Raw genomic sequence first — 12,775 nt, 5'->3', positions numbered from 1 at the left:
CAGCGGTGGAGCTGCAATAAATGGCTAACACCGAAGCTAACTGCTAGGCTAACCGGATACATACACTAGAAATGCGCATGCCAAGGCAGCAAGCGCAAACCAATAAGAAGCGTGCACGCACACTGGCGTTACGTGAGCGCATCAGAATGATTGGCATGTGGGAGAAGCAATAGATAAGGTGATACACCTGGAACTAGAGGAAGAGTGGTGAGAACAGAACCAATCCAATCACCAATTCCTGCCGTTCGGTCCGAATGGCAGGCCTGCAGGTTTGCTCCTTCTTCTGAATACATAATGTATTGAATAATCTCAGGATTTAAGGAGTATTTCACCCAGTATAACAAAATGTGTTTCTCAACAGGATTACCAAACTTAGCTTTAAGCTTACCCTAATAAAAATAATAAAAATCACACAAAAAAACTTTTTATGGGCTTCCAAAGAGAGCAATCTGTGGCTTCATCACAAATTCCCACTTTTATGACTTCACCAAAGCGATCATAAACCACTTGTTCCATGCTACCTTTGTGTGAGAAATATTACTTTGTTCTTTAGAGTGCAGGAGGACTTTGCCATGTGAGTCAGTTGCAATTGTTTCACTTAAATACCTTGGGCTAAAACACTATGCACTGAGCTTGAAGGGGATTCAGACAGTTAGCACCATCAGCTAGAGACAGTAATGTTGTTGTGATTCTGGCCGGCTGATTGTGTCTCACTCACTGCTTCTCCTAGTTGCTGTGAGCGGCTGCACCTGCATCTCCTCTGCAGCCGCACAAGTAGCCAGACCATTTTCACCTGCTTGTGCTCCTTTGTGTTCAGCAGCTTCATAGAAAACCCGTCGCCAGATCATTTGAAAGCCAGTGGTGAGTAGATGTCTAGCAGTCTCTGTCTGCCTTGCCTGTTAGTGACAAAGTTCTTGTTTCCTGGATTCCCCTGATTTTGGCTTGTCCTCGAAGGACACCTGATCGGCTCTGTTATTCTGACCACGATCCTTTGCCTAGCCCTTCTGTCTGCCTTTCTCTGTGCTCCCGTACATGGCCACAGCCTTTCCTACTGAGCTGATTTCAGCCTGCCTGTCATCTCCTGCTGTGAGAAGCCTGCTCTCAGCATTTCCAGGCCTGTTTGCTCCTGCAGAGCCTTCAGACCGCCAGCACCAAGGCTCTATTGATTTTAATAAACCTTTTAAAACGCAACATCATCACCAGCTGACTATCAGGTTCTCTGATTTTCTGGTGCATTAAAAAAACTTTATTTATAAAAAAGGTAACTTCTAATGTGGAAATAAATGTCTAAAGAAAGCATAGATGTAGAGCAAGCAGAATCTATGTGGGATATAGAAAGTAGAGCCTAATCTTGAGTCTAGTTGCTAAGTTGAATCATTTGAAATAATGACTTTCTATCAATCAGAAAAACGTCTATTGTTGGAAAAGTTGAGTTCAAGTCCCTGTTAATAATATTTTATCTACTAGATGTTGCCAGATTCCCCCCAGCCACTGGTTGAAATAGGGGGTGTTCAGAACCGCAGAACCAGTTCTCTGAGCTTTGAAATGACCAGATCCAGAACAACAGTAAGACATGTCTTATATGCTTATTGAAGAGTGTTTTCTGGTATCAGAACGTGCTGGACCTCAAAGGCCTTCCTCCTTTTGAATTATCCTTTTTTATTATCCTCTCCAAACTAAATTCTTTGTTAGAATATATTTGTCTGATTGCAAATACCTTCAAGAAGGTGAAGGATTTTCAGCACTTGGGGGGTCAATCGGTCCAGAGCAACGGTGAGTGTGGAAAAAGGGGAAGAAACGTGTCCAAGCAGGCTGGAATGGGTGGAGAAAGATCTCAGATGTGTTGTGCGATAAAAGAGCAACAGTGAGAATGAAAGGAAAGATGTACAAGGTGGTGGTGAGACCAGCGATGTTGTACGGTTTAGACACAGTGGGACAGAGGAAGGGACAGGAGGCAGAGCTGGAGGTAGCAGAGATGAAGATGTTGAGGTTTTCTTTGGTAGTGATGAGGAGGGATCGCTTCGGGAGACAGCTCATGTTAATTGTTTTGGAGATAAAGCCAGAGAGGCCATACTGAGATGGTTTGGACATGTACAGAGGATGGATAGTGACATTATGGTTAGAAGGATGTTGAGGCTGGAATTGCCAGGCAGGAGACTTTGAGGAAGACCAGAGAGCAGATTTATAGATGGCGTGAAAGAGAACATGACGGTAGTTGGTGTGAGAGAAGATGAGCTAGATGGAGACAGAAGACCCACTGTGGGGACCCCTGAAAGGGAAAAGCCTAAAGAAGACTTAGGCGGAAGGTGGAACTTGTTAGGATTGATTATTGATGGATCTGAGACTAAATGATAAAAGGATATATTCTAATAATGTGACTGATAACATTTTTGTTATCAGTCACATAACATCTGTTACATTATTCTCCCATTGTTTATAGCTCTGTATGATACCATGAATTGCCAGCCAAATAGTTTGGTTTAGTTGGTCTGTTTTTCTTTTGTATGTATACATTATTTTCCTCTGTATATTCCTACAGAAGGTTACATGTTTTTATGTGCTTTGTACTTATAAACCCTGGGGGGAAAAAATAGAATCATTACTGGTAAAGGAGGTTCAGTGATCCAATGACAGATCTGACTCAGTTGTATTTAGTTGCTGGTTCTTATAAACATGTCTATAAAAAAAAGTTAATTGTTGTACTTATTGGCAAACTGAGTAGATAGAGGGGGAAAAAATATGGAACCAATTATAATAAGATTTCCTAAAACAAGTACCTGCACATGTCATAATTAACATCTGCAGTTAAAAGATGGATTGCAGAATAAGTTCTTTAAAAGGTTTTCAACAGAGACAATGTGGCAAAAGTGTTATGTTTTTTTCCATGTGTTTTTTTTATATATATATATATATATATATATATATATATATATATATATATATATATATATATATATATGTGTGTGTGTGTGTGTGTGTGTGTGTGTGTGTGTGTGTACATCTTAAAAGGTGAAATTGTTCATCTTATTTTCATACACCTTGATATAAAGATTGTACCCGTGTATAAATACTAGGTCTATGTCCAATTGTTTGAAATTCTGAAAGCCATTTTAATCTTCCTGATCAGCCCGCTGTGCACACGACAAAACACAAAAAAAACCATTGCAAATTTCAAAAGTAGTTTCACAGGAGCAATGTTTATTAAAGTCCACATTTTTCTTTGTTCTCGTGAGCATTAGGAGTCAGATTTACACAATATACAACTGGTGCGTTTTGTAGCAAATATACTTTCTATTAAGACAGCAGCAGCAGAAATGGCTTGTACAAAAATACACATTTCGTTTTCACAAACCATACCAAAAAAAAAAAAGATATTTATATATTTATACATATCTGTGTCATAAATATGCACAACTATACAGACTGAACACAATTCACGGTAGTGGAGATAATTATAATAAAGAAGGATTACTCATGACAATCACCCCTTCCCTCTGTTTTATATGATAAAAAACACATGTAATACACATGAAACCTGTTCTAATACTGAGTTCAAAGCTTCAAAGTATAAACAAGAAAATGTAGGCAGTACTTTAAAAAAATGTCTTTTGGTCAGGGAGAGGAGACTAAGAGGCATAAAAACACAATGAGCTGTTTTCCTGTTAAATTAGTTGATTTTCTTAATAAAAAATATAGAAGTGCCATAAAAGCAACATTAAAAAAAAAGATTTTAACTAGAGATGCACAGAGATATCAGCTGTTAAGGGAAATGAGCTGATTTTCAGCTTAACCCACCCTTGCCGGTCATCATCCAGTCAACGAAATTACAGAATCTGAGCTTTTTCCAGTCAGTGAAGGCACCGTGCCAAGCAGATGGAGCTAACAACAATGCCGTGTGGAGGTTGTCGCTAAAGACAAAACCATTACTAAAAATCTCAACTGCATTATCATTTTGTGTTTGTAGTAAAGCCAATAATCATAGCTCATAATCATCATATTAGGCAAAACGCAGATCAAAGCTGTTAAAGCCAGGAAGATTGGCAATCGGCCATAAATCTCTGATTGATGCATCTCTAATTCTAACCCTTTCATCACGGTCGCAGAGATCCAACCCAGAGCTACCAATAACGAGGACACTGTTGTGTACGTGAAAGGACAGCTTATATGAATAAATAGCCTTAACAGTTTGAAAAGGAAATTAAAGCTTTACCCTGTTGAAAAGGTTTAGCTTATGTAATAAAAGCATCTGTTACATCACAAAAGGTACAAATGTTTTGTTTCTTTAAGTTAAACGTATGTACAGCATTAACTTGTTTTTTACCAACAAAAGTAAAAAAAAAAAAAAGTAATGTTCCTTGAGAGAAGATGGAAATTATGAAGGTAAGATGAAAAATGAGAAAATAGAACACTGTTAATTTAACGCATGGGTTAAAAAAAAACACAAGCTGTATTAACTGTTCATAAAGTCAGAGCAATAATCACTTCTAAATATCAGGGATATTGGAATTTATTCCTTGCTAATCACGGCGTGTATTTGTACCTTCTAAAATATTGTGTACCATTAAAGTACTCTGCAACATTAGGAAAGCATGTATATGGGGAATATAACACCAATGAGGACAACAGCTGTACACAAAGGAACATATTTGATTAAAAACAGACCCCCCCCCCCCATTTACACATTTCTTTATAAAGACTTCTTTTTCACACATATGACTCTTCTGCAAAGAACAGCTGTTCAAAGTCCTCCAGCCGTGGGTCGCTGCACCGCCTCCTCTGCCACTCCTTCTTGCCCTGCACAATCGCCACCGCCACCTCCTGACTCCTCTGAAAGCAGGAGTCAGCATCCGCCTGACCCTGCGAGGAAAAGTAGTCCCTCACCACCCGGGTGGCAGAAGGAGAAAGGCAGAGATGTGTCTTGGAGTGGCTGGACTCCACGTTTGATGCACTCAGTCTGCCGTCTTTCCGCTGAGTCCTATTGCCAAAGGGCCTGTCTAGGGTAAGGCTCTTGGAGATGTCCGAGTTGGCTGAGCCCTTAGTGGGCTCAGAGGCTCTGCGAGGAAGGGTCTTCCTTCCTTTGTGACCTTCCCCAGCAGGAGTGAGAGAGTGGGACTTTGGCCTCTGGAGGACCAGGGTGGTGGCGGTCTGTCCGTAGAAAACGCTCTGTGGCGGCTGAGGCCTCTCAGTCCCTGTCGATGTTGGCGAGACCTCAGGTCCAGTGAGCAGTTTGGGGTTCTCCGGCGATGTTGGGCTGGAGCATTTGTAAGTGCAGCTCTGGTCATGGAGCTGCCTCAGCTCTTTGACGGTCAGAGGTTTCTCCGCCCCTCGGTAAAAAGGCGAGCGGCTGCGCTGAAGCTGAACAAGAGCCTGTTGATAGGACGGAGGGCTGCTGGATCGCCGTTGGCAGTTTTTGTTCGGCGCTGCGGCATCGTCCACGGCGACCGAGCAACCGCTGCTGGCTGGGAAGGCGTTCCCGTTCACCACGGGCAAGTCCTCCGAGTGTCCACCCTCAGGGTGCCTTAGAGACAAGCAGCGGTCCTTCTTCAGCCAGGTGTTCGGGTGCAGCCCGTGGGACTGGTGGGAGATTTGGTTTCCTCGAGGAGGGTGGACGGATGGCTGCCAATGGGGCAGGGTGTCCCTCTGAGGCGGGGAGTCTCTGGGCGACTGCTGAGTGGCTGCGCCATTCGTACCGTAGTCTGTGGAGTACTGGGAAAAGGCAGAGTCCAAAGAGCTGAGGGAGGACCCTGTCGGAGAAGTTGCCGGTGAGGACAGGCTGGAACAGCTGGCATCCAGTCGCAAGGGAGGCGGAGGCGCGTGTTTTGTCTTCCTCCGTCCACCGCTGGCCCCTCTCTGAATGCACTCGTCCTCGCCCTCCTCGTTTAGCTGCAGCCTGTTCAGCCCCTGCTCTACAAACACCTCGTCCTCCTCCCCTTCCCCCTCCATGGCCGCATCGTAGCTCGCCTTCCTTAAAGGTAAGTGGCGGTTATCTGCGTTGATCATCACAAGGCCGGAGGAAGGCACGTTCGCCAAAGCCAAGGCAGGCTCCGAGCTTCTCCTGAGCCTCCTGGGACCGTGCGACGAGCCGTTGCGGGGCTGTCGCACTGCGGGGCTGAACCTCCTCGGTCTCCCCAGAGGAGGGAGCTGCAGTAGGTGGTCAGTGTCGGGGTCCAGCTCGGGGTCGCCGTCGCTGAGGGTGATGACCGAGTCCCGGCTGCGGCTCTCCGGCTTGGCTTTCTCGCGAAGCAGCAGCTGTTCCTGGTAGGGAGACTCGGGATCATCGTTCAGCTCATTCTCGAGACTGTCGTAGGACGAGTCGTTCATTTGAAAGGAGGAGACATCTGGGAAGAAGAAAAAAAGGCAAAGATGTAAAAAAAATAATAAAGCCACTGAAGTCAATTAAAACATACTTTACGTGTAGAAATATATTTGAGGTTTCACTCTCTTAGCTCAGGCAGTCACCCTGTTCCCACTGACCCTGATATTTAGCAAAACGGAGACTTTAAAACCACTTTTCAAAGAGGAGATTTTTTAAAAACTATTTGTGGTGCATACTTGTGGACTAGGAGAGTGTTAGAGAAAATAACAGAGGCCCAGTTTGCAAATGCCCACTCTGGCTTTCTGAGCTAAAGGCCACAACAACAGTGACAACAGTGACAGAGTAACAAACTTTCCTGACTCTGTTTCTATTGAACCTCTGTTTACGCTTAAGAACTGACAGGACAATTTAAAAACAGTCAAAGAAAACATGAGTAATAATTATTTTTGGGACAATATTTCACCAAGCGCTACTTTAGCCATCTTTTGAATTCTGATGCATCTCATGTTGATGAGAATGCCACCAGCTGCTGGGGCATAGGATTTAAAGCTTTGATTGATGTTTGTTTTATGATTTGTTCACACTATTGGCCTTTATTCACAGTATTTATAAAGGAGTCAGACATGCAGCAGATGGCTGTATCGAGGACAAGTCGCTTGGGCATACAGGGGGCCTCCTAGCGTTTTTGGTCGGAATCCATAAAACATGCAGCCAGATTTTTAGATCAAAAACCAGAATAAAGGATCAGCTAAAGGATATACATATCAAGGGAACTGTAGCAGAGGCCTGAGAGCAACTAATGATCTCAACTTTCCAAGCTAGAAAGAACAAAATGGCGCGCCACCGCTGCAGATCCGGAGAACAGAGGACAAAGCTTCCCCCCCGCTGTGAGCTCTTTGACCTCTGGCGGTTATTTTCGGCATGAGGAAGAAAATCTGTGCTATGTATGAAAGAGGGGATTCAACGGCATTTTAATCAGCACCTGTGACCCTGGCATTTCACCAAAATTACCAGAGGTCAATCTGCTGACCGCAATCAACAGGACTGAAAGGGCCGAGGCAACTGGGCTAGACAGACAGAGACAGTGAGTCTCAGTCCGCATCCCTTATAGGAACGACACAGGGCGGGTTTGTTTTCAAAAAGGGAATAAACATTTGAAAAGCATAAAGCAGCTGTTTTATCCCTGCTATATTTATAAATGGGACTAAAAGCATGTTGGATTAAAATGAACCAAACTAAAACCTGATGTCTAAGCTTCCATCGATCTCTTTCCTTTTATTGTCGGTCTGCTGACTTAGTTTCTTACCAGATCCGTGGTCGCTGTTGCTCTTCTGGCTGATGTCTTTGAACAATGAGGCGACGTCTCCCAGGACATTGCTGCAGTTCTCTATCAGGAACCGCACAAGCTCACACACCTAAGTAAAAAACAAAGCCCACAGGTCGGTTAATTAACATCGCCGATCACGTTTCAGCATTTTTAAAAAAAAAATATTTACTCTTCATTCTGCTGCTGACAGTTTGTTTTTCATTGTTTTACAGGCAGTTTGAAGGATAGCTGCTGTTTATTGTTTCAGTTGTTCCATCAGTTCCTCAGGGAAGCAGCCAAAGTTCAGCAGAAATTGAGCCAACACGCAGTTTCAAAGTGTCCGCGTCAGCAAAAACCGCAAAGTCAAACGCGTGCACAGATCCCATAGCCTGACCGCCACAGTTGGAGATGTCTAGAGTGAAACGTTCTCACAGTATCAACATATGAAAACACTTAAATACTTTATATGTACATTTCTAAGTATTTTCTTTTGGCTAAGGAGAACAGATTAATGTCTGAACAGTGAGAATGGTTCCTCTTTAAAAAGGGAAACACCCAGTTGACATTCCCCCATGTCTTTCAAATAGCTCTACACGCATAAAATGTCCGGAATCTAAAGTGCACAAACAGAAGGTGACCAGTTCCAGTAAAGCAAGCGAAATTATTTGTTTCTTGTCAGATTCTTAGACTATGAGGTCACGGCCGTAGTCTAAGTATCTGCTCTTTTGAGGTCTAACTACATACTCTCGTTGACGTTTATGTCAAGACTGACTGATGGAGAAAAAAAACATCCACAAATAAAGTCAGGGTGTCAAGTAGACATTTCTCCAAGTCATGCAATCAGAAACATGCCAGAGTGTTGGCATCTATAAAATCGCAAACAAGTCTGTTCTGAACGTCATCTGTGACTCTCAAATTGCAAAACAGATCTGAAGCCACTTGTGTGGTTGCTCATCTAAAAACACACCAGGGATAAATTTAAGGAAGCTTCTAAACTCTGATGGACAACAAAAAGACTTTGTGCAGCTCTATAAGTGCCGATCCAGCAGCCGGAAAGACACAAAACTTCCTGCAAACTTTCACAATAAGAGCCCCAAGCATATAGTCTACACTGATCTTTGAAAAGATTTGAAGCTGAACTGCAGTCCATGAAACCTTCTAACTAAACTGTTAAATATATCTTCTGCCAATAATAATAAAAAGCATGATAATGATGATAGTAAAGATGACATTCATATAGATTCATATATTTACTCTTTTTGAATATTTGTTTAACAAAGACAAGAATATTCATGTTGGTGAGGAATTCAACTCAGTCATAATACAAATATTCTTATAAATTGCATTCCTATGTGTAGTGTGTCTACAGAGGGGTTAAGAGTGCAAACTATAATGGTCATCCGACCATCTCAGAATAAAAGTTCAATGTTTTTTAAACACAGTCTCTGAATGGTCACAAGTGGTCATCTACTTATTAGCTGAATTACTGAAAGAAAAAGTCCTACTGCCCTCCCATCTCAACCAGATCTCCAGATCACTCCAAGCATCCGGCATGCTGAGGTGAGTGAATCTTCACTACAGACAGCGCACCTGAACAACCTCAATATTGGGCCTTTGCAACAACATTTGCCTGGCATTTCCATAACTTTGTGAGACTGGTGCATATGAGTGACATATATGATGTCTCAAAGTTTTTTTTAAAAGTCAAAACAAAAACAAAAAAACAATATGTTTTAGCTCAGAACACCATCATGTGGACAGGATGGTGGACATCTTTATTAGGGGGGCTTTTACATGGTTATCACTATGTTGAAAGTTGTTCTGAAACAAGATATAATTAAAAGTTTGACTTTTGAACTTCTGGTAAAAGCTTCCTCTTTCATCATGAGGGAAATGCACAAGTGTATAGATTTAACCTGAAATAAAGATGTCTATGGTACACCAACCATAGACACCGCTGTACATTGACACTGTTTCAGGGTGCTGGGGATTCTTTCAGCTTTGTTGTTTTAAACCATGATCTTACCAGTTTTGTAAAAGGTTGCAAACAGCTACCAAAAGTGGTACTTTTAGGTCTCTCAGCTTATAGCGGGAGTTGTTTGTGCTGCGCTGACGTCAAGTCCTTCAAGAGTATTTGCATTCCACGGCTTCCCTGACACCCTTCTCCTGAAACTCCTGGATCATTTCCTGGTGATTTAACACAGTTTCTAGGTAGTAAACCTGCTGCCTTTTATGAGTATCACAAGCCCAGAAGGCCTGTCTCCTGAAACAGCGTGCATCACAATATAAACTTGAACGTTTCAGAGCGAAGAGTGTCCTGTAATTTCTGTTTACAAGAAGGATGGAGATTCCACCAAGGTGATGCGTTTGCTGGCAGTGTCTTTGCTTTGCTATCAGCTCGGACTTCAAACAAATCACAAAACTGGTCTGAAGCCACCGCCTCTTAAAACTAAACAGGGAGAATTTACTAAACACCAAAAGGCATCATCCTACACAAACACCAGAGTCCCAAACTGTGGAAAGTTTCCACTAAAATGTGCCTCTGAGAGTTGTTGTTCCCTGCCGCACTGCCTCTGTGATAAATACAGTGGAGATGGACCTGTCCAGTGCTTTGCAGAAACATTCAGAGCCACTACTTTTCACATTTCAATACATCAGAACCAAAAACTTTAATCTTATTTTTGTGAGATTTTATGTGACAGGCCAACACAATTTAGAGCATAATTGATTTTTTTTAAACACAGAAATTAATCAAATACATGGCCGGCATTTGTGTTCTGCCCCATTTATTGTGATCCCTTAATTACAATCCAGTGCAACCCTTTTTCTTCAGAAATCACAGAGTTGGTAAATACAATCCACTTGCATCTCTGTATAAACACACCTATTCTGTGAAGGCCTCATTTTGGTGATCCGCTAAACCCTAATTTGGGCTCAGACCATCTGCTTTGAGAAGAGATAGATATATTGGAAAGAGGTTGTTGGAGACGGCGCTGCCAGTCTGAAGGAAAAGAGGAACAACCCAGAGCGGATTTATTATGGACATCGCGAGGGAGGACAAGGTGAAAAGGGTAGGGTGGGACCGGGGGCAGATGATCTGCTGTGGTGACCCCAGAGGGGAGCAGCCGAAAGAAGAAGTTCTGGGAAGGCCCCATAGGTTCATTAGAGAACATTAGTGAACCAACAGCGTAATGAAGACTAAGGAACAGCTCAGGAATGAAGAAGCCTCAAAACTGTTGGTCGTGCGCTCAACAAATCTGGCATTTGTGGAGAAGTGGGTGTTGCTAAAAGAAAGCTATAATAAGTTGTTTAACACAGGCTATGTAGAGCAAACAGAAAACCTTTGGAGGACGGTACCGAGTTTAGACTTAATGGCCTGCATGCAAGATGCTGTGTGATGGAAACCAACATCACTCACCCTAAATGCATTTTTCCTATAGTAAGTCATGGTGGTGGCAGCATAATTCTGTGGAGGTGCTTTTCTGCAGGGGGGACAAGGAAGTCGATCCGAGTTGATGGGAAAATGTACGGAGCCAAATACAGAAAATACTGGAATAACGTGTTACAGATGACAAAATTGTTTAGTTTGGCGTGGAGGTTCACCTTCAAGCAGAACTACGACCCTAAACATGCGAGCAGAGCCACAGCAGAGCGATTTAGATCAAAGCTCATTCACGTGTTAGAATGGCCTCGTCAAAGTCCAGACTAAGCGAGAAGCTTTGGCAGGACTGGAAAATTGCTGTTCACACACATCCTTAATTCAGTCATACTGAACATGAGGTATTGTGGATTCAAATTCACAAAAATGTCATCAGTCTACAATCCCTCAGCTAATCGGCCATAATTCACCACACTAATGTTGTCGTTTCTTCACTTTAATACCTCTGCTTTTCAATATGTCTTTGCTTAACAGAAAAAAAAACAGTTTTTTCCAGTTATTCAGGAGGCAAGAAACCACTCATCTTTCAAAATGGCTAAATCCTCTACTCTCACATCTGTCTGCACCACGGCGATCCACCGTCTCATTCCCACACAACAGCACGCTGTTATAGACGGCACGTGTTAAATGGCTTTCTAAACTTAGTTTTGATCGGCTTTTAATTAAATAACTTCATAAATGTGCTCAAAAAATACTTTCAGGAAACTCGGTGTACTTTAAAGTGACCATATACGGTTCTACTGTACAATACAACTGCTCGCAGATCAGAGTGATTAATGAGAAAGGGTCCAAAACTAGCAAAAATGTACCCAACTAAGACAAAGGAGTGAATTACCGTGATTTCTATCCACTGAACTAACGGAAAAATATAAGGTTGACAGCACAGAGAAGTCGCTGGCATAAAATTCCGGTGTTGCACATATCTAAGAAAACAGATCTGCGTTATTTATCTGATGTCATCTGTCTCTGAGCTGCCGATCTCTGTTTAGTTTCACTTTGCTGCCTTGCTTCTCCAGGACTGCTTCTCGTCGCCCAGGCAGAGCCGCTACGTGAGACAGCTCACTGCTGCAAAGAGCCGGAGGGCCTCCAGGAGGCTTTCACTTATCCATCCATCAGCAGCCAATTTACAGCTACTCCTCGTTTGCCTCGCTTGGATATTCTCTTTACCTTTTTAAACGCATTTACAAAACACAGAAAATATTTCAACCAAGCGTTGGAAAAAAAAAATGCCTGCAGGCTGCACGAGCACCCATGTCTTGTGAAAGCATTGATTGCTTTTGAGCTTTTTCACATTTTGTCATGTCACAGCCACAAACTTCAACGCGTTCTACGGAGGTTCTAGAGATACACCAAATGCTGCTTGGGTTTGAGGTGGCAGGAAATGGTTTTCATGGCTTCTGCTTCAATAACAGCTGCAAATCTTTTGAGATAGATCCGCAGCACAGCTTCATATTCAGAATCTAAAATATTTGTCCATTCTTCTCTCCAAAATTACTAAATCTCAGTCAGACTGGTTAAAAACTGATTTTTTTTTTTTGTCTTGCCAGAGATTCTTAGATAGGATTAAAATTCAAACTTGTGCAATTGGTTGGTTTAAAACCATATCTAGAGTTTTGCATTTAGGGAAGAATGTTCAATTTTGGTCTCATATGAAGGTGCTCTGGTAAAAAAAAACATTTGCAGCACCCCTACATCGATTATGGCAACCTGTTGA

General features: G+C 42.4%; 1 protein-coding gene across 3 annotated transcripts in view; it reads right to left on the bottom strand.

Moving 5' to 3' along the window:
• Nucleotides 1-3,178: 3,178 nt before the first annotated feature.
• Nucleotides 3,179-12,775, bottom strand: part of arhgap20 (Rho GTPase activating protein 20) — a 91,771-nt gene continuing 82,174 nt past the window's right edge. For 2 of the 3 annotated variants that reach the window (XM_036138950.1, XM_036138951.1), the window contains exons 14-15: nt 7,623-7,731; nt 3,179-6,338 (exon numbers count right to left, since the gene is read on the bottom strand). In XM_036138950.1, coding sequence (XP_035994843.1) covers nt 4,705-6,338; nt 7,623-7,731 — 1,743 coding nt within the window. In that variant the 3' untranslated portion in view covers nt 3,179-4,704. The remainder of the gene's footprint in view (nt 6,339-7,622; nt 7,732-12,775) is intronic. The other variant, XM_036138952.1, reaches the window with a different exon arrangement.

This window comes from Fundulus heteroclitus, chromosome 7 (genome assembly GCF_011125445.2).
Source record: "Fundulus heteroclitus isolate FHET01 chromosome 7, MU-UCD_Fhet_4.1, whole genome shotgun sequence".
In the NCBI taxonomy this organism is placed as follows: domain Eukaryota; kingdom Metazoa; phylum Chordata; class Actinopteri; order Cyprinodontiformes; family Fundulidae; genus Fundulus; species Fundulus heteroclitus.
Note: the sequence above shows the minus strand (reverse complement) of the source record. Positions and strands in the feature narration are given on the sequence as shown.